Genomic DNA, 22451 nt, shown 5'->3' with positions numbered 1-22451 from the left:
ACAAAAAATGCTATCATGGGGCCATCTTGCCAAAGCAGTACCAATACGATTTTTTATTTTCCTGGTCCAACTCTCTTTCAAGTGTTTTTAATCATTGTTGATTAAACTGTTGATGTAATTGATTAATATTTTTAATCAATGGATGGAATTTCTTTGATTATTCAAATGGGTCTGATTCAGTTTCTAGGCACTCTCAATCATTTAACAGTGTTGCTTTTGCAAACTGATTCTACATACCAATAATTGTAGAGGCACTTTTCTCCATAGTTAGCACAGAGCACCTGCTCGTGACTACAGGTGGACAGCTCTGAAGATGGGCTATGCAGTTCTCTCTTAATCTTAGCTGGTGGTGGTGCATGAAATACCACTGGATTAAAAACAATGGAAGAGAATCAACACATGTGTTATAAAGTAGCTACATGGTTTATAATTTAAATTTCTATAGTTATCATCACATACAAACAACATCTGGTTGTTACAGCATATATAGTATATCTTATATTCTGAGTTACAGCATATATAGTATATCTTATATTCTTACTTTAAAATTAGAATCTTACAGGAGTGCACATTTTAGTTTCTACAATTATAAATGACATAAAATTTCTTCATGTTAACACCCACAAAGAAAAAAAAAGTGCTGAGTAGCAGCAAACAGATCTAGTTGCAGCAATATGAAAGGAAATGGGGAAAATAAGGCTACTAACGAGAATTAGGTTGGCAATTGTCCACAATAAAAAATACTTTTGACTTCCTATTCCTAATATTGTTCTGATATTGCCCTAGTTAAGAAAAAGGGAAACAACGATCACAGGATTGTGAACACAAGAGAATTTGGAATATGACAGTGTATACTTTGACACTACAGTTAAAAGCAAATTTGGAATGAAATTTCAGTAGAACCATGGAGTTCAAACATCTTTTCCTTCTAATGCCAGTCCAGCTTCTCAACACAAAGCACAAACTGAGTACTACTAGAAAATAACACCACGCTTGACTGCAGCTGAGTATTGGAGGAAGATTAATAGTGGAAAACAATGGATTGAATAAACGCACTTTGAACAATTTATGCAAAATATTAAGCTCTAACCTAACAATGAAAAAGAAAATATGTGAAGTCCACAAATTCCAGTACTCATAAATAACACTTTATTAGGTACATGGATTTCTGAGATCACTGTAGGTATGTGTGCATACATTTATTTATTTTTTTAAAAAAAACATATGGCTGCTTATCTCACAGAAAATGACTGGGTGGCATACAACCAACAATTAACAATATCAAAGCTGTTTAAAAACTTTTTTAAAAAAATGAAAGATTGTGGGAGAGGAACATTCACTTAAACACAGTATAACCATTGCACAGGGTGTTCTGAATGCAATATAGCTCTGCACCTTCTATCTGTCTTTATGCTGATGTAACAAAACACTGTGGAAATGCCAAGAGATCTAACTGATTTGGGTAAGTGCCCCATTTGCTACCGAAAGGAAGAAAGATGCTGGCAACTGCATCTTTCAAATAAGGTATCCTGACATTCCCACACACTTCTGAGAGGGAATTATTTTTCACAGCATTGACATTTCTAAGCAAGATTTGACAAGAGCAATAATCTATCTATGCCAAGTCTGGGAGATCAATTTCAAAGTAGGAAATTACCTGATTAGGAAGAAACACCTTGCTTCAATACTAGTCATGACAACTCCCAGATTAACTGGTTCTAAAAATACACAGCTCTGAATTCAACAAAAGTTTCCATGGGATCAGGTTTTTTGAAAAGTACTTTGAGCATGCAGATCACTACATGGACAGTGATATTTTAATGCTGTATTGTTACACAAGACAGTATGAGTGCCAATGCAAGTTGCATAAATAGTTTCTTTATACTAAAAGTGCATCAACAAAAAGCAGGCACACTAAAATCTATTATGATAGTTACTAAACCAGGATTATGTGGCTTCAGCAACATTGGCAAGTCAAACTGGCAAGGTCCATACTGTTTGTAGCAAAGCCTCTGTCAACAAAGGAGATAATTTGTTCTCATAGGGGATCAGATTCTTTATTTTAGCAGGTGGCTATTTTAAAAATGCATTGATGTCTCCTGTATATTAAACATATTGTTGTTCTGTTGGTGCTTGCTTTCCCCTACCTATCATATAGCATAGCAAAGATGGTCCTATTGGGCAGCATGAGATCATGTGTTTGGGCATACTGATAGAGAGCAGATGACCTTTACAGCATGTTTCTTTCAGGTTGAGCCCTTTTAAGTACAGGTTTATACTGGGGTGTTTTGGTTTTTTTCGGAAACATTCCCACCTAGGCAAGTGTAGTGTACACTTGAAGAAGTGTAAACTGAATCATGTATACCAGGGGTGTCAAACTCAATTTCATTGAGGGCCGCATCAGCATTGCGGTTGTCCTCAGGGGGCTGGGTGGGTATGGCCAGGGTGGGCGTGGCCTACTGGGTGGGCGTGGCTAAAGTGCATATGGCCTACTGGGTGGGCGTGGCCAGCTCTACATCATTCGCATCAAGGGTGCCTATGGGGGCCTGGGCAGGAGTGGGACAGATCTGAGGGTCTCTGGCAGAAGGAGGGTCTCTGGGCCAGGGCCAAGGCAGTGGGGGCCGTTCCCTCACTGTTTCCATGATGGCTTCGCGGGCCACATGAAACCACTTCGCGGGCCGGATCCGGCCCCCGGGCCTTGTGTTTGACATGTCTGATGTATACAGTCGCAATCTATGTAAGGAAGATATTTTTGAACCCACATAGATTGCAGAATTTGATATTGTGTAGCTTTATTTATGAGGTGACAGTGAATACATCTCACTTCCTTAAGGTGCTATTCTCCAGATGCTTTGAACTTCAATTCTCATCAGTCTCAGTTATTAAGGAACCCAACCCCAATCCCCAGGAAAACATCAGATTTGCCATCATGTTGGATAGGAAGTTGTTGATTTAGATGCATTACAGCATAAGTAATTGTACTCTAACAGCAGCTCTAGAACAATAGCCTTTTTGTTTCAAGGAAGGCTCTTAAGTGCAAACTTCTATAACTACAATACAAAACAAGATGGAAAAGGAACATGCCTACTTAGATTGATGCCAGAAATTAGCAGAGGACATGTGAGTCTTGCCTGCTTCTTCTCAATGCAAGTTAGCATTTGGCAAGCACCCATGGAAAGATGATGCACATAGCATCTCTGACTATTCATAATTTATATGCTGATCAGCTGTACTCTGCCATTTAAGTCCAACTGGGATTTGTTTATGCACCAATCTGAACACACCCTGAAAAATTAACATTAAGTGTGGGGGAACCAAAGAAGGCATTTTGAGGCTTGGCCATTGCCTGAATCGTAGCAAAGGGGGAAATGATATTTAAGACCATGGGAAAGGGAAGTTGCCAGGGTGAACAGTCCAATGTAATTACTTCCATACCAATATTATCAAAGAATCTCAAGAAAATACTCATACACACAAGATTCAGCTATGTTTTCACACATCAGTTCCTCAGCACTAGATTCATTATGATTCCAATAGCTGCTTTTGATCTTAGTGGCTCTCCTCATTTCATACCAGAGCTAATTATCCTTAGAGGAACTTGTCCTCAGTGCTCCTCCCATGTTTGGAGAACAACTACAAGGCAGATTTATTGTGGTACTGGAAAAAGCCTCAAGCCAAGAATGAATTGATCAAGCATCTAGCTGGATACATTTCAAAGTGGAAGTAATGCTGTTCTTTCTCTCACAAGAAAAATGTTTTACCTGAAATGTTGGTTCAGCAAAAGGGAAAAAACCACACTACATACTACCTACCGGTATGTAGTATTCAGTCTATTAAACTACCTAACTCAGTATTGTACATATGGAATGGGTTCACGTGTTACACTACCACACCAGAAGATTTGCTTTTGACTTTGTGGATTGTGTAAGCACAGCTAATATGGTTTATAAAATATGAGTTGTGGTTTACCTCACATTGCAGCCTAAGCAGTTTTAATTTATTCAACAAACCATTGTTAAGTAAGATTTAACACAGGAGAGGACAAGGCTATAATTTTGGAGTGGCACCAAAGGCCACAGGAAGCAAGGGAATGGCAGAGCTATAGGAGACAGGACCGAGATTTTTGGCCTTCTTTCAGGGATTGCTTTTGAAAATTTAAAAACAGATAGGCTAATCTAATAGATATTCTAATCCAGGGCTTTTCAACTTTTTCACCCATTGTACCACTTTTAGGATAGGGCAACATCCAAGTACCACCAGTTGCATAGCAAGGTGTCAAAAACTTGATGACCCCCCCAAAAAAAAAGAAAAAGGAAAAAAAGTGATGAAGTACAGGTAGTCCTCGACTTACAATAGTTCGCTTAGTGACTGTTCGAAGTTACAATGGCACTGAAAAAGTGCCCCCCAAGCCACAGCCAAGCAAGACATCTGCCTGCCCGCCTGGCGGTGCTCTTCCTACTGTCCAAGTTTTTCATTGTTGTGAGCATTTCTGTTGAGGATTGGCAGCGGGGGTGGGGTGGGGGGTGTTTGGTTTTTATTCCCCCCATCTACTGTGTGGTTGCAGCAGGTTTTGGTTACTTCACATGACCCTGGGACACTGTGACCATTATAAATATGAATCAGTGGCCAAGCATCTGAATGTAAATCACACGACCCTGCACATTCCAGCTGGATATTCCAGCAACATTCCAGCTGATCGGTGCTTCTTCTGGGCTCAGAAGCACCAGGATCAGCGCCAAGCTGCAGCTGGAGCCTGGCGCTGATCCTGGCGCTTCCGCTGAGCCCTGACAGCCCTGCAGCTCCAGCCATCTCTCGCTCAGGCTTGTGTGGTGCTGCCACCAGTTCAGCTCATTCCCCTCCCCCACTACCACTTTTCTAGGATGGTCACGTACCACCTGCCAGGTGCCAATGTACCACAGGTGGTACCCGTACCACTGGTTGAAAAGCCTTGTTCTAAGCTATTAGAATTGCCCATGTCAATTCTAATTTGTAGAAAACCATCTCTGTCACCCTGACTGCTGAATTTAGTGACACAATTTGGGAAGACACTGATAAGGCACAAATACTCTGGAAACTTGCATATAGCTTCTGAATTATGGGTCCAGGGAATTCTAGTTCAGTACAATATGTGAACCAAGCCCCTGAATGTTGTTTGATTTTCAAATATTCAGATAAGGGTTCTCTTCCTAGCCCATCCAGAACTGCAAAAAATTGAACCTGGAAATTGGTGCATGTAATGATTGTAACCCTTTTGAATTATCCAGGTGTTTAGAGCATTTTGGAAAAAAAATATTTATTCAATTTTTTGATTTGGAAGCACACTTTCCTACTTCAGTTATTCAGTTTCTAAAAAACATGAAAGCTAGCAAGTCCAGGACTTAGTCTGAATCCTTAAAAGAAATTACATTCCAACTTCTATTCATTCTATAGATTTATTTAGGAGATTTTCAAATTATGCGTGGAAAGAACACATAGTTTATTTAGTATTATTTTAATCCATCTCAGTATTAATGGACTCTAAGTGGGATAAAAGAAAATCAAATACAAAAGCAAAAGTAAATTCTTACTGTAAAGAGTAAAATTAATATCATTAAAACTCATAGTAACTAAATTATACTTCGAGCACAGTAAACAATGGAAGTGCACAAGATGAAAGTCATTGCAAACAATAAAGGCATTACAATTAAAAACCAGTAATTACTAAATTTACCTAATATAAAGGCTTAAGGCCAGAGTCAAATAACACTGCTTTAGTTTCTTCATGAAAGACAGCAGGGTCAGGGCCATCCATACTTCTGGGGAGAGTATTGTATAAAATGGGGGCACCATTGGGAAGCTGATTACCTGGTCCATGATCCAGGTAATTCAAAAGGAGGAGAAACTTGCTCACCCACACACTGCTAGACACACCCAAGAACTTTTGAATTGGGATGTTTTTGATCACCCCCCGGGGTCCCCAACCCCTGGTCCGTGACCACAGCATGCCAGCAAGTGGTCCACACAAACAAGCAAAGTCCCATCTGTGGGTTGCAGACAGCACACAAAATCATGCACCCTCCGGTCCATGGAAAAACCTCTCTCCATGGAACCGATCCCTGGTGCCCAAAAGGTTGGGGACCTCTGACCCCTCCCCCCATAGTCCAGTTTTGGTGCCGAGTGACTACTACTAAGGAATTTTAAACCTTGTAAGACATTATGACTAGTGCCTCAATTTGAATGGCGATTATGTCAAAAAGTAATGTAATGTTATAGTTTGCTAATGTGTACTTATTTCCAAATTGCCTTCATATTAGTCCATGAAGCTCTGATACTATTCACAATCAATACATATTTAACATAATTTCTAAGAGAAGACATTTAAGGAAAAGGCAGATGCATCAGAATTTTCTACCTAAATAGTGACTGAGCAAAACAGCTTTATTTAGCCAGAAGTGGAGTCTTATCCAGCCCCATCCTCTAAAACTAAGTACACAACTATTATACCATGAGCAAATTGCCTGGATGTGACAGCTTTCAGGCATCACTAACATTTAGCAGTCTCATCTTTGCAAGAGATTTAGAAACACTGACTCCTGCATTGTGGATCACTTCCCAGGAATGAATCCGAGTGACAGAAGTGGGACTTATCCAAATAATTAATTATGTAGGAAGACAAAATAGGAGATCTCAGAGCTTCTTGGCAAACAATACTTCTCAAGGGCAAAATTAAGACCAGAATTCATTTTCAAGAAAAGGCTCTAGCTACTTTTTGTCTCCCACCAAATCATCGAACAATGTAGGTAATCAAAACCTGCTTTAAAAAAAAAGAATTACAGTACGTGTCTCCAGTCACTATTCCTATTGGCTGTCTTCTGGGGTTTCAAGTGTTAGTTTTCCCCCCCTTAAAATTGCCCTCTCCCCTCTCCTAACCCTCTTCCTATTAGGCAGGGCCTTGCTGAACAGCAAACAGCAGGAAACTCACATTGGAGGTGTTCCAGCTGTCAGTCACAAGCATGTTTCTTTCCAACAATCTCTGTGTTGTTTGAACTGTTGTTTTTCTGCCAACAGCACAATGGAGCTTAGTTATTCATTGAAGGAGGGGGGAAAAAGGCTGAAAGAAGGCACCACCCTCCATTCACAACCAATTTGGAATACTCCATCCATTCACAAAAAACCCTCTATCCTCACAGCTGAGCACTACCAATCAGGAGAAGGGAAATGACACTTAAGATTATAACAGAGACCAGCTGTCCTACAGAGAGGAGCTTGTACTGTGGATGTTTATGTAAGGAATTCAAACACTGCAGAAATGTTCTGAATAAATAAGAAGGAGCTACCATTTCACAGAGTTCACTGCAACCTAAATGATTGTGCAACACAACTTGTGGTGAGGTCCGGAAATGCCCCTTGGCAAAGAGAAAGAAAAAAACTAAAAATTATTTTAAAAAGTAACTTTTTCTTTGCTGCCCATTATTGTGGACAGCTAATTTGTCTTTTAATGCTTGTGGATTCCTTTAATCAGTTCTTTTATCCCTATTTATGGCAAGAATTAAGAAACTTAAACTCTTCATTTAGCATTTGAGTAAGTTTCCTTTTCTGTTTCCTTTTCTTTTTATATGTAATATTAATATTGTTTGTAATCATTTTATATGAGCTAGCGGGTGATAGAATTAATAGTTTATTGTTGTTAGCATATGGATGCTTATGATTGTTCTTTGTTTTTATACCCTGTATTTAGCTCTGGGAAGTGGGGGGGAGGGGGGGAGGGGAGAATGGGTGGGAGGGATAGGGAGGGTTAGGTAGGGGTGGGGGGAGGGGGGATTGTTAAAGTTAAAATGTACTGTAAAACTTTTCAATAAAAAAAAGAAATTTAAACTCTAATCCCAGTGTAACACACTTGTTTTGTTCAAGAACTACCATAGCATGAATAATTGACAGAGAAGTTTGGTTGCTGAAAGAGCAAAAAAATAGGAACTTGAAGGGGCAAGAGTTCTAGAATAGTAGCTCACAATCTTGGGTTCCAGATTAAGGTAAAGGTAAAGGTTCCCCCGCACATGCGTGCTAGTCGTTTCCGACTCTAGGGGCCGGTGCTCATCTCCGTTTCAAAGCCGAAGAGCCAGCGCTTGTCCGAGGACATCTCCGTGGTCATGTGGCCAGCATGACTAGACGCCAAAGGCGCACGGAATGCTGTTACCTTCCCACCGTAGTGGTATCTATTTTTCTACTTGCATTTTTACGTGCTTTCGAACTGCTAGGTTGGCAGAAGCTGGGACGAATAACAGGCGCTCACTCTGTTATGTGGCACTCGGGTTTTGACCCGTCAAACTGCCGACCTTCTGATCGACAAGCTCAGCGTCCTAACCCACTGAGCCACCACGTCCCTGGGTTCCAGATTACAGCTGGCCTAAATTAGACTACAGCCATAATACTCCCAATGATTCTGATAAAATCAAGGTTGGAATAGAGTATAGCCCCTATTATAAAGAGAAAAGATTTTTCTTTTAGTTTATTCCAGATTATCCAATCCATTGTTCTCTGTCTTCTGATCACACACAAAGCTGCCTCTTCCTAGCACCTCCCTTTTTTCCTTTCTAGCACTTGGGCCATTTCTGAATTTCAAGAATTGGCCCACCTAAGTGCTGGATAAGGTAGCACTCATGTAGTACAAAATGCAGGATTTGGGAGTGCTCTTGGATTTCAAATTATTGATGGATGTAAATAGGACCTTAATGACCAGGAGTACTTATGTACAACTAGTAAATTAACTCCAGCCATTTCTGGATGAAGATAGCCTGACTTCAGCAATATACATGTTGGTAATCTTCTGGATGGATCATTCTAATCCATTTTGTGTATGGCTGCTGTTGAAATCAGTTGACAGTACAGCTGATGCAGAATACTGCAGCCAGGAAAGGATATGGGCACAGAACAAGGGAATATGTTATTTCTGCTCTGTGAGTATAACGCTGGCTTTCAACAGTATACCAGGCCCAATTTAATATGCTGATATGGTGGCTCAGTGGGTTAGGACGCTGAGCTTGTCGATCAGAAGGTCGGCAGTTTGGGGGGGATCAAATCCCGAGTGCCGCGTAACAGAGTGAGTGCCTGTTACCCGTCCCAGCTTCTGCTAACCTAGCAGTTCGAAAGCACGTAAAAATGCAAGTAGAAAAATAGGGACCACTATGGTGGGAAGGTAACAGCGCTCCGTGCGCCTTTGGCGTCTAGTCATGCCGGCCACATGACCACGGAGACGTCCTCGGACAAGGGCTGGCTCTTCGGCTTTGAAACGGAGATGAGCACCGGCCCCTGGAGTTGGAAACGACTAGCACGCATGTGCGGGGGAACCTTTACCTTTACCTTTATTTATCTTTAGAGTCTTTAATGGCTCTGGACCTGGATATCTGAAACAGTGCCTAATTCAGTACTGACCATATCACAATGTGAGATTTGAAGAGTGACTGCTGACCATGCGAAGCTGCTAGGCCATTTGTTTATGACAAACTTTTTCAATTGCTGAACCAGTTTTGGAAAAGTGGACCCCTCTTTGGATTTGTAGAAAGTGGCTAAATGCCTGTTTATTTTGATTCATAAATGACACTATGAAAGCTGGTTTTAAATAGTTTTACCATTAATAACTATCTTTGGTTCTAAGCTTATTTTAATGTTTTGAAATGTTAATGGTTTCTAAATTCTCATTAGTTTTAACATTGCAAGAAACCCCAAGTGCTGTGAGTAGTTATAAATATATAAATCAAATCACCATCTTACACATTGTCTCCTCACCCTTCCCCATCACATTGCTCAGCCTTCATTCTTCCCACCCATTGCTCACCTCTTCAGAATAGTGCATTATTGCAGATTATTGGATATATAATTATTATAATAATTGAATGTATTATTATAATTAATAGATATGTATATGACTAACTGAACAGAATCATACTATATTTTTAAGTCTGGAATTGTGGTATTTACTGGAGCTGGACTCAGGAATCATTCTTGACTTATTTTTTAATTACACTCTATCAAATTTTGAATTTGATGCAAAAATTACCATGCTAAAATGGATCATGAAAAGAGCAACCAGCTGTTATTTTTGTGCATTCTTTCACATTTGTTCTTAGCTAATGAAAATTAATATTAGCTAAAGAAGAACTACTGATTTGGGATGCTGTGAGACTGAGCAACAAAGAATTTCATTTTGATGGAAAACTGTTCTGCTAACACTGTCTTCTATGAAATTTAAATAAATCCTAGGATGAATTTCTAATTTTTCATATACATTTAAACCTGACTAAATGCAAATCTTAGCCAATGTTGTGTTCAGTAGGCAATTACTCCCCCCCCTTTTAAACACTTACAAATTCTCCCTTGATAGCCAACAAACTGCTGCCTTTCAAATCTGTTAGAACAGAACTTAGTTTCCTGAATTGGGATGACAGGCCTTATAGTCCATGCTACCTGAAGTACTTCCGATTACAGGAGGCAGCTTCATTGCTGCCCAATCAATCAATTAATCAATCAATCAGACTCTTTCTCTCCTATTCCAGCTCTCTCCATACAAAGGGTAACAAATGTATAATCAAAACATTTTAGGAAGCTAACCAGAACCTGTGTGGGCAGACCAGCTTTTCATATTTCAATTAAGGATCATTCCCCCCTCCTTTGTAAAATAAATGGCTTATGCAAAAATCTGCTGGATGAAAACAAAAAACAGAAAAGGGCAAAACTGGAATTGTGTCGACTCCTCACAACTGTCTGGACTACTCCCTGCAGTTTCCTTGGCAAGGGTTTTTGGAAGTACCTTGCCATTGTAATAATAAATGTAATAATAATTGGGCCATTGCCCCTTTCCTAGGGCTGACACAGACGGAGTAGCCCAAGGTCACCCAGCTGGCTTTGTGTCTAAGACAGTACTAGAATAACAGAATGTGACTGGCTCAAGAGAGTGACTTTGTGCCTAAGGTAGGATTACAACCCACAGTCTCCTAGTTTCTAGTCAGGTACGTTAACACTACTAAAATGCAGTGGGGTCCTGAAATAAGAAGAAAAAGCCTGATTTTCGAATAAAGCTGTCTCCTTCCTAACACAGCAGGCAATTGATTGGATGCCAAAAAGAGTTCTGGAGAACTCTGGACCTCCAGGCTTAAAAATCAAAGCCCCATTGCAATTTAAAGGCCTAATGGAAAAATTAGGACAATTATTTAAATAGACTGGCCACTTATGCTAAGATTCATTTTGCTGAACAATTGCTGGACCAAGAGGCAACATCCACGGACAGAAGAACATCCGGTTTCAGAACTGTTGACTCCTGATTCAAAAAGTGATATTTTGTACAACCCTGGGTTTGGCTTCTGAGCAGATAAAGATATGTTCAAACTAGGTACCAAAATATTTTAAAAACCTTTAATAAGCCAAGAAAAAAAAGAAAATGTTTTTTTTCTTTGATATTCCAAGGAAACAATGAAACTTACTCCATTACTAGTATCTGCAATAGTTACAGTGCTATTAGATAAAAAGAATTACAAAAAGCAAAAAAAGTGGACTTTGAAGTGTGCAATATTGAGTGGATCCCCATGCCAACATCCAGTGAAAGAGTTCTGGAGTGCCTTCAAATTATATTATGCACACACACCTTTGTATGTCTGGATACATGTATTGAGAAAGTATATGTTCTAATATCCTCACTATAATTAGAGTCTGAAAAGACAAGTATAACTATAAGATGTATCACATAGGTCAAAGCCAGGAGAAAGTCAGGAATACAAGATTATTAGATGAGTGGTGTCTTAGGTTTTTAATCTTTCCTACTGTACACAGGCAATGGCAAAGCAAGCAAATAATGCTAAAACAGCACCAAATGTGTTGCACACATAGTGCTTTATGCCAGTGTGGCTCTGCCCCATTCCCTGATGCCAAAATAGAGTCAAAACTAAACTGCCTTTAGAAGGAAGTGGCTCAGTCCAGTTAAAGAATCGCAAAGACTTGCCTTCTCTCATTCGACTTTTTCCTATATAAATCAAATGAGCCAAAATAAATAACCAGCTGAATCATGTGATGCAGCTAGATTAAACTATGTTATGAGATCACATGCTTAACTCCCTCCCCCCTTTCTTATTGAAAACCTCTTACATACAGAAAATCAGAGCATCAAAGGAAAGACAAACTTAAAAAAACACCTTAAAAATAAACTATAACACAAAAAATGCACCCCATTTTCTGATGAGCAAAATAAAAGACAATTTTTTATCTTTAAAATACCAAACAGAACTGTCCAGCAGAAGCAGAACTAAACAAGTCTTCTGATATAGACCAGTAATAACATGCTAATTTTCACTGTAATTTTAATAACCAGCATATATTTTGGAGCAGGCCCAGGTTGCAGGCTATAAAATAGAACCCTAGCCAGAGAGAATTCCCAATGGCTGAAATGAAGCAATTCATACATCAGAATGAAAAACATTTGGAAGTCAGGGGAAAAGTGCTTAGGTATTCTGTTCTGTTGCTCTTATTCAGAGAAAAGAACAAATGGATAATTCTTTTTCTGGGCTGGGGAGGGGAAAAAATCTTCCCAATTTAGAACTATTACAAGAGACACATAATGACTTCCCATGTTGCTCCTCTATAACAGTGCACAAAAGCTTCAGAGGCTTGCTTAATACCTACGAAGGCAAGCAGCAGTTTTGCTTCATCTTATTTATCAAAAAAATATTTGCGCTATAGGTAGTCGATTTACAACCACAATTGAGCCCAAAATTTCTGTTGCTAAGTCAAACAGTTGTTAGTTTTTAAGTTAGTAACACAATTAAGTGAATCCGGCTTCCCCATTGACTTTGATTGTTAAAAGGTCATAACAAGGTAATCACATGATCTCAGGGCACTGCAACCGTCATAAGTATGAGTCAGTTGCCAAGCATCTGGATTTTGATCATGTAACCATGGAGGTACTGCAACCGTTGTGTGGGAAATGGTCACAAGCCACTTTTTTCAGTGCTGTTGTAACTTTGAATGAAGACTAAATGAACTACTGTGTACTATTTTAACTCCACACGAGTGGGGTCTTTGTATCTCACCCCTTTCCACTATGGATATTCCAGGTAATTCACATTCAGAGGATCCAAGAAAACAATGAGGTATAAAACATCTGCCAGAGGTACAAAGACATACTTTAAGAATTGTAAATGGTCACCCAGCAATGCAACTGTGCAGACGGGGCAAAAAAAGAGAGAGGTTTTGCCACAAGTAATATCAGAAGCACCATCCTCCAATGGGCGTATCCCACAATACAGTGCTAATTATGCATTTATGCTACTGCTACCCTAGGAAAAGAAACTTTCTTCCCTAAATAAAAATTGTTACCACGAGGAAGGAAACGATTTAGAACCAACAAAACAAATGCTATCAACTGTATCTTTCATTTAAAAAAAAGGAAAAGAAATGCATATTAAGATTCAAGAACTCGGAAAAGGATAGAGACAGTAAGATCAAAAATAGTTTTTAAGTAAAAAAAAGAAGACAAGAACCTTAACTTATAGCAGCCTATCTCAACTTGTTTTCTTCTGTGAAGGAAGCTGAATCTGAGACATCTGGAAAATACAGTACTAAATTGGGGAAAATGCTTATAACTGCTGTTCTTACTTTTTAAGAGTTTTAAATTAGAGGAAGACATGCACAGAGACATCCTGGTGCCTTTGCTTTCATAAAAATGATACTTTAAACATTCAGTATCAACAGGTACTTCAGATTTTGAATTTATGCAATTATACAATCAGAAGCATCAAAAGAAAGAAAAATCTTCCAACATTTATCTTCCCAGAATTGAAAATACATTTAAAACACTTACGCTAATCCCGCACATAGCAGACAAGCTTTTAAAACAAGGACAGAATCAACTGTATCCTTTAATAACTCCCAACGCAATATACATTCACTTGGCACGAAGCCTCACCAGTTTAAATGGGATTTACTTCTAAGTAAACGTGTTTGTGATTAACCCAATAGTCATATGTTGATTTTTGTGCCAGAATCCACAATAATAATTTTAACCATGAATCATACACTATAAATCAATGCCATGCTAGCAGAGCCTGAAAAAAAGTTTTCGGTGTGCAAATGGTGCTCCTTTATTTATTTATTTATTACATTACAGTATTCCTCTTCTTTATAGCAAGCTTTACTGCTACTGGGTTTCACCAACGCAAGAGAGGTCTTTGATCTGTAGATTTTCCTCTTCAGATTTCTTTCTAAAAAAAGGCAATACTCAACTCTCCCCAAATTACTATAGCTCCTGGTAGTGAATTTTGTAGAACTGTGTTTTAAATCAGTTATAGTTTAGTTAATTTATAGTTTGACCAATTGCAACTTGGAAGCTTTAGCTTGGCTTCATGTGCCCCTGAAAACCTCTGTCACGGCCTCCATTGACCTCCAAAAGGCATTACTAAATTGAACTTTTAATGTGACTGATAGAGAAAATTATGAAATCAATGCTTGGAGAGTAACCATATTAATTATACTTAATTTTAATTAAATTTAACACAATATAAATTGACTCTTATTTTTTGTCCTGCTCCATTAGCTACTTTTAGGGTGTCTCTCAGAAGGTGGGGTACCCATATTGTAGAGAGTAGATTTTTGAACCATTTAATTAGGGATACTTTTAAAAAAATCTAAATCCAGGATTTAACGCTGCATAACCAAACAAATTATTCTTCCAGGTAAAAACTCTTCATTCATAGGTAAAGTTGCTTCCATAATGGAAATATTTTCTGCCATACTGTTGGCTTCTCCAATGCAAGAAAACTATGTTTACTGGGACTACCTTTCTTTTAGAAGACATTTGGTTTTTTTCATATAATCCTTCAGGTTCTGGGCTGGCAAAGCCTGCAGAGAGGTATCTAAACACATCTCTGCTAGCAACAGATCCTCCCACACAGCCTAACACACAGCTCAACTTCAGTTTCTACTGCTCCCAGCAAGAACTGGAAGGGTTGGGCTAGAATGTCAACATAGGGAGAAAATTTCTTACTCCAGGCTCCCTTTCATCTCCAAAGCAGGGAAGGAAAGGGACACACACACACACACACACAAACACACACACACACACACACACGTTGCCTGTCTGGAGAAACTCTCATGGCAACTTTCCCATTCACTTCAAAGTAATCAAAAGACAATAATTAACATGCATTTACTGTAGCACAAGATATTCCACTGCAAGCTGTGACAGAGCTGAAATCAAGAATCCGTTCCTCTGCAGGCTATGTTTTTTTGCCTTCAGAGACTGTGGCAACCAGAACAGCTAAGCAAAATTTTAACAAGCCCCTTGTCCCAAATAAATGTCTGAGCAAAGTTTTCACCTTAGGTTTAAGAACATCATTTCTTGCAGTACATTAAGACCACAGCTGAAAACTGTGCATGATACATGCTTGTGTTAAGATGTAAAAACAGGCCCAGGAACTAATTATTAAACCCTACAGACAAAACGAAAACTCTTGGTGATACAGCGGGAGCACTCTGATAGCTGCCTACATAGAATAGCGGCTTGCCAATGACTAATACTCCCTAAACCTGCTCAGGTTTCACCAGCAAAGCTTTGTCCTTCATAGCTTCATGAGCTATAGCTATAATAGCTAGGAAAGTCACTGAGGGAATTAGAGGCACAGGGCTGGTGAGAGTGCTTTTGTGTGCTCACCAGCAAATGGATTTTAATATCTCTTTCATTATGAAGTATTCATGGGAGCTTGAAAGGATTCTGCGGAAATCAAGGTTAGGCACAGCCTCAAAGGTTTTCGCACAAATATTCCAAAGTTCTTCAGTTAAAGCAATGCCATTAAAAGAGCCTCCAACACCATACCTTTCTATTCAGCCCCATCCCTTCCAAGTGACAAGGACTTCACAAATTCCACAAACATGCACACGCTGGAATTGCATTCTATTAATAAAGGTGACACACAAATACAAGGACCAAGGGAACAAGTCACTTATTTTGTAATATTGTGTAGTCTTCAGGGCAAGAAAATCAAAGATGAAGAATGTGACTTACAGTTGTCAGACTGGAAATCTGGGACAAACTGTTCATCATCAGGAACTTGGGCTACAAAAAATGAAAAAAAAATGAACTGGCTATCTGTTAAATACATTCCAAGTATTTTGGAAAATATAATTGTGATCAATATTAAAGACTACATTTGTTTGCATTGCAGATAAGGTTCGGATAGGCATAGAAAAGGCTATACCATGGCAGCAACAAGTTTCACAGATAATTATAATCAGCAGCTAACAAAGAACAATAAAAATGTAGAAAGTTGTATCAATGGGATTTACCTTCAGCTAACCAAGCCTCCTGAAGCTGACTAAGGTCTTGAAACAATTCTGAAAGAAAATTAAAAAAAAAGGCTACTAAAAAGCTACAAAAATGTTTAGGTGTGTTATTAAGAATGGTAATGAGTCTACCTTCAGAATCATGAGCCAGATCAGTGTCTTGAAATTTTCTTTTCCTCTCATTCACTGACCTTCCACGACATTCATCTGTGCAAGATTTCTAATGAAAGCAAAAAAAAAATGTAGCTACAGAGGGCAAATAGTCAAATACCAAATAAATAAAACTTGGGATAAAAACTTGGGAAGATGTTAGTAGAGAAAATTCATGCACAAAGAAAACAGTTGCATAAAATGTATAACCATACAAGACATACCCCAGGAACCATGAAAGGGACTTGTTGGTCATAAAAGCCATCCATTATGTTTGCAGGTTCTTAAATATTCCTTTGAATGGTTTTAGCATTGAGCAACTCCAGGATAAGAAGGGTTCAAAATCTAGCTCCGGCAGATTTAAAACTGGAGAGAAGAGAGATTTTATTTTTTTAAAAAAAAAACCCTCAACCATTACATTTTAACAGACTTCTTCTAACTGTATGTGAGCATAATTTGAAATTTTTGAGGATTATGTTATACTCCCCATTATAGTACTTTTCTTCAATTCATTACATTCATGTTTTACCCACATCTTATTTTTCTTTGGAACCAACAGACGATAGGTCTCAACTTTACTGGTGGTGTCACAGAATTACTATGGAAACAGTTATGATACCGCAAAAAGCAAATTCCAATAACAAAGGGATGTATTACAAACTAAAGGGTCATAGGATTTCAAGTTCGTTTTCCTTTCTATGTGGTCCAGAGCTAGAATATAAATAGCAACAAGTGCAAAGAAAATCAATGCTGTTGTGTAAGAGCTCAGCTTTCAAATAAAAGACACCTAGGCTTGTTTTAGATAAACAGGGAAAACAACTATGGGGGAACTTAAGCATGAGCTTACTAAATTTCTTTTCATTCAACATTTACTTTCTACAAAATGAATTCAGGATGGATACTTTTTAAAGTATTCCTGTTTTAACAAAGAAATACTAAGAAACGCCAGATAACATATTGCTTTAAACACACTATTAATAGAAATCTCTCAAGTCCTGAGAGAGGGCACTAAATAACTCAGCTCTCCTTTTATTGATGGAATTTTCAAGACTTTAAGTAGCCTATGAATGTTTTTTCAAGGCCGAGTTTTGTAATTAGTTAGTCCAGCCAGTTTTTGCTAAATGGTCGACAAAGATAAAACAATTATGCTCTAAAGAAAAGCTTCTGGAAAAGCTTAATAGTACCAGAAAAGTGGTTAAGAAAACAGCTTATGATCGTCTCTATCCTAGCAGATCAACGCTTGCAGACTATTTCTAAAAGCCAGCGAGAAAATCCAGAAATTGTCCACTAGAATTACAGAGAAAACCCTAAATTTCCAAATTACCCGATCGGTTTTAAAATGTTTGACATCTAAAGCAAGAAGTGAAAGATAAAATAGCATATTCACTACTTCGCATTTGGCGTTATAGCTGCTGTTTACCTTCTTCCTCTCTTAAACCCCTATATGAAAAACCTGAAAAGCCTTTCACATAGCCAAACAATAGAGTTACAATCCCCTCCCCCGCGCCGCGCGCGAATCTGGCCTAAGTTTTATGAATGGCAGAGCAAACAACCAGAGCAGGTATATAGCGTAACTAGAACCCTAGCGCAGGGCCTCATTCACAATAACAAGGGACGCACTCCATTCATTAAACGCCTTCAGATACGCCACCCCCTCCCCCGAGCAGAACGCCGCGAAAAAGGTTCAGCCCCCGCCCCCGCACTCATGGCTCCATTCACAGAAAACCAGCTCCATTCATAAAATCGCCCACATTCACAAAAAAAAAAACCCAACCCACCAAAAAAAAAAAAAAACACAACACACCACCAATCCTCTCAGCGAAGCCAGTGCCTGCTGCAGCCAGTGGCGGCGCGGCTGTACAGCTTTCCCTCGCAATTCTTCGCCATACTGTCTCTTCCATGCATTCTTGCAACCCTTGCTCCCATTCCCCCCCCCCTCCCCGAGATCCAGCCCTCTCACAGCAGACTCGAGTTAAAGTCGCAACGGTATTTCTCCGCATATCCCGCAAATCCTCAGCACCTCGGAGCCCTAAGCACCTGTCCCCCGAAAACCTGCTCCTGACGCCCCGCCGGAACTCACGAGTCCCCCGATCCCACAGCTCAGCGTCCTGGGCCCGGATTTTCACCCCGAGCCCTGAAGGCTAAACGAGCTTTGCCCCTCCTCACCTGCCGTTAGAACTATCGCGCTGCCGCGGTGCAGTCGCTAGAAGCCCTGTGTCGTCTTCGGGCTGCTGTCCAAGCCCCCGAACGGCCTCCAGAGCCCGCCTCGCCCTGTCCCCATTGGCCCACAATCCTGCCACAGCCCGTCATTCACAGCTTGTTTACCCTACCAGGCACCCAATCGCGCTCGTATGTCAGAACGCCTCCCAGAGCAATCCAAAAACCCGCCTCTCGGCAACAATGAACTGCCTAACTTTTTTTTCCCCTTTTCATTCGGGGAAAATATAGCCAATCAAGTCGCTCTTAATTTACATATTTTTGTCGAGAAGCCTTTCATTCATAAAAAAAGAGAGGGGAAAAAAAAATAATCTCGCGTTCCGAGGGCGAGGCAGACTCCGGGAAAGATTTAAAGCGATAGCTTAGCACGGTGGCATTTTGCCTGCTGTGTGAGGTCGGCCGATCTCGCTGGCCTGTCCACAGCTTGTGTTTGTGTTTGCCTACTTGCCTCAAAGTAGGGAGCTTGAGGGACGAAGCAAAATCGCCGCAGAAAGTGCCCTTTGATGCGAATTGCATTCCAATGTCTGCACACTCTGAAAACACTCGGGGGAGAAGCCCCCACTCAAAATCGTGGCTGCTGATCCCTGCCGCTATTGGCTTTGGCATTCCTAATGTCCTCGGGTTTTCGGGACAACGCTGCAAACCGCAAATGTTTCGAATTTGGAACCCCTTGCCTGCTCCCCCGCAGGGTTGGGGACCTTCCGTGGCCGCTCAGCGGTCCTGGAGTTAAGATATTTTTCACTTGCTCGTGGATGCACAACTCTTTGCTTTCTGGATCGAGTCCTGGCATTTGGAAATGGGCGCAAGGCTGAGCCTAAACAGGCTCGTTTTGGGTCTCACTGGCCTGTCCACAGCTTGTGTTTGTGTTTGTGCGTTTGAGCGGACGGACGCTGCCTCTGCCTCCAGTCATTGTTTCTGTTCCTAGACATACAGCTGGACCTTCCAGGCACCAGACCAAACTCTGCAAGAAACTTTGGGGGATAATACAAGTAGTCCTCGACTTACAACAGTTCATTTACATGGGGCTGTCCTTGAGGACTACTCGGAGGCTCCAGCTGGTGCAGAATGCAGCGGCACGAGTGGTGGTGGGGGTTTCTCGATACTCCCATGTAACACCTCTACTCCGTGAGCTGCATTGGCTTCCGATTCTCCTCTGGGTAAGATTCAAGGTGCTGGTTACGACCTATAAAGCCCTAAATGGCATGGGTCCGGGTTACTTACGGGAGCATCTGCTGCTGGCATCAACTTCCCTTCGTCCAGTGCGCTCCCACAGAGAGGGTCTCCTTAGGGTGCCGTCGGTCAAAGAGTGTCGACTGGAGGCCCCCAGGGGGAGGGCGTTCTCTGTGGGCACGCCAGACCTTTGGAACCGTTTACCGGTGGAGCTCCAGATGGCTCCTGACCTTCGCTCCTTCCGACGTGACCTAAAAACATATTTATTTGAACAAGCCGGCCTGGTCTGATGGGTTTAGGGGTATTTTAACATTTTGTATTAATTTATTTAATTGGGCTACTGTATTTAATATTTCTTTTAATTTTTATATATTGTATTTTTTTGTATTGCCCTGTACACCGCCCTGAGTCCTTTGGGAGAAGGGCAGTATAAAAATTAAATTATTATTATTATTATTTAGTGACCATTCAAAGTTACAACAGCACTGAAAAAAGTGACTTATGACTGTTTTTCAAAATTATGACCTTTGTAGCAGCCCCATGATCATACGATCAAAATTCAGATACTTGGCAACCGGCTCATATTTATCATGGTTGCAGTGTCCAGCAGTCATCTTTTTTGTGACTTTCTGACAAGCAAAGTCAATGGGGAAGTCAAATTCGCTTATCAACTGGGTTACTAAATTATCAGCTGCAGTGATTCACTTAGCAGCTGAGGCAAGAAAAGTCGTAAAATGGGGCAAACTCACTTAAATGTCTCATTTAACAACAGAAATGTTGGTCTCAATTGTGGTCATAAATTGAGGACTACCCGTATTACACAGTATCTGTTGGTGGTTGTTGCTCTTGGTTGGATGTTGATTGCCTAATGCAGTTTTTAAATTATGCTTTAAATTGTGCTTAAACATTGTGTTTGCCATTTTGGGGCTACTGGAAATTTTATCAGTTTGGGGAATAGTTGTCTAGAATAGAAAAATGCCATAAAGAGACATAATATACATCTTAGTAGAGAGGGGGCAAAAAGATGGCAATCAGCCAATAGAGTTTCATAGATTAATATTTAAGCTTATGGTGAAGTTGACAAAAATTGCTATTTTGAGTGGGCTGCACACTTGCCCATTCAGGAAGAAATTGTTGAGTTTAGCTAATTGTTGATACCATGACATTTAAAATGCAGCACTCACTATACAAAATGGCTATATATTATAACAGCTGTGTCAACACTACAAATGAGCATGGCTACAGCCATTTTCCTTCTCATTCTAGGTTGCCACATAGACCGGAGGGAGGGGGTTGCCCAGGTGCTTCGTTAGTCAAAATAATTCTTTGTCCTGCGGGAACCAAGGTCATCGGCTGCTCCTGAGACTGCAAGCTGGGCATTGCATAAAAACCCCATCGAGATGATGTATTAGGGAACATAGTTGCTTGCATAGTTTTATGGGTGGGATTTTTAAAGTTTGTACTGGGGAATTGTCACATGTGTATCCAGACTTGGTTTCACTTTTGATGGTGCAAATACTTTGTAACTAATAAACACGTTCTTTGAGGAATTTGCAAGCCTCAAAGTTCTGCTTTATTCGTCTCTGTCGGAACCATGACAGGGTCCTTCTGGGACAGAGGTTTACATATTCTGTTTGAAAGATTTCATTGGTTTTTGCAGATGCTTAAATCCTCTTAAATTATATACAGATGGTTTGGAAATTTACAGATGGACAAGTGGAATGAATATTGTGTGGTTTCTTGGTCACAGAAAGATTGATATTCTACAGTACTGGAAGGGAACTCATTCTTTGTCAATTATACAGTGGCTTGAGGATCTGACCTCTCTATATTGAATGAGCATTTTCTGCAAAGAGTCTTATTTGAAAGACTGCCTCCATCTTGAAGATAATAATCAGAAAGATCTCACTGGACTGGATAATCAATATCACCGTTGGCAATGTGACTCCAAATACTTTGGTGTCTAATTCTTATATGACCTAGCCAATAAAGGGAGTGATGAGAATTATAATACAAATTACAATTTATATAAATATCAAATCACATCTTACTTCCATTTAGCCAAAGCAACAAAACAACTCTGTTGCCCTTACTCCCAAACATAGAACTGAAATGTAGAAAGATTGAGGCAATCCCATTTAAGAGATAAGTGTTCAGTGACTAGATTCTTTATTTCACTTTTTTTAAAAAAAAATCTTTTTTTTAATGTGTGGTATTCTAAAGCGTTCCTGGTTTTATTGTGCTAATTTTATCTAAAATCCCTCCCCCCCCAGTGTTCTGGGAGGAAGAATGGTATAAGAAAAAAATAGTGAGTAATTAAAGGTTGACATTTAATGAAAGGACTATGTTTTCTAATCAGTTCTGGTACTGAAGAATAAATGCTAAGTACATGTCTTTTATACCAGGCTTTGATGGGTAAGATGAGTTCTATCTAAAACCAAAATAACTCCTGCAAGTTTGAATTTGTTCGATTCTTACAGTCTTTGATGGCTTAAAGCAACACACACAGTTAGACATCTGTTTAGGGATATAAGTCATATAGCCAGACACAAAATGTCTGTGTTCAAAGGCATATATTTCATATTATGAGATTATGGAAGCAAATAAAAGAATGA

The 22451-nt window shown here is 39.8% G+C and overlaps 1 protein-coding gene across 3 annotated transcripts in view; it reads right to left on the bottom strand.

The window, feature by feature from the left end:
* The window catches only part of ETV5 (ETS variant transcription factor 5), a 36938-nt gene extending 18215 nt beyond the window's left edge, over positions 1-18723 (bottom strand). The window contains exons 1-6 of one of the 3 annotated variants that reach the window (XM_083363734.1): positions 18616-18723; positions 16674-16815; positions 16432-16519; positions 16303-16350; positions 16022-16072; positions 238-367 (exon numbers count right to left, since the gene is read on the bottom strand). In XM_083363734.1, the coding sequence (XP_083219860.1) occupies positions 238-367; positions 16022-16072; positions 16303-16350; positions 16432-16519; positions 16674-16718 (362 nt within the window). In that variant the 5' untranslated portion in view covers positions 16719-16815; positions 18616-18723. Of the gene's footprint in view, positions 1-237; positions 368-16021; positions 16073-16302; positions 16520-16673; positions 16971-18615 lie in introns of those variants that run through there. The other 2 variants (XM_083363732.1, XM_083363733.1) reach the window with 2 other exon arrangements.
* Positions 18724-22451: the final 3728 nt, after the last annotated feature.

Source organism: Vipera ursinii (assembly GCF_947247035.1).
Source record: "Vipera ursinii genome assembly, chromosome: 5".
Lineage (NCBI taxonomy): Eukaryota > Metazoa > Chordata > Lepidosauria > Squamata > Viperidae > Vipera > Vipera ursinii.
This window is presented reverse-complemented; position numbering and strand designations above follow the sequence as displayed.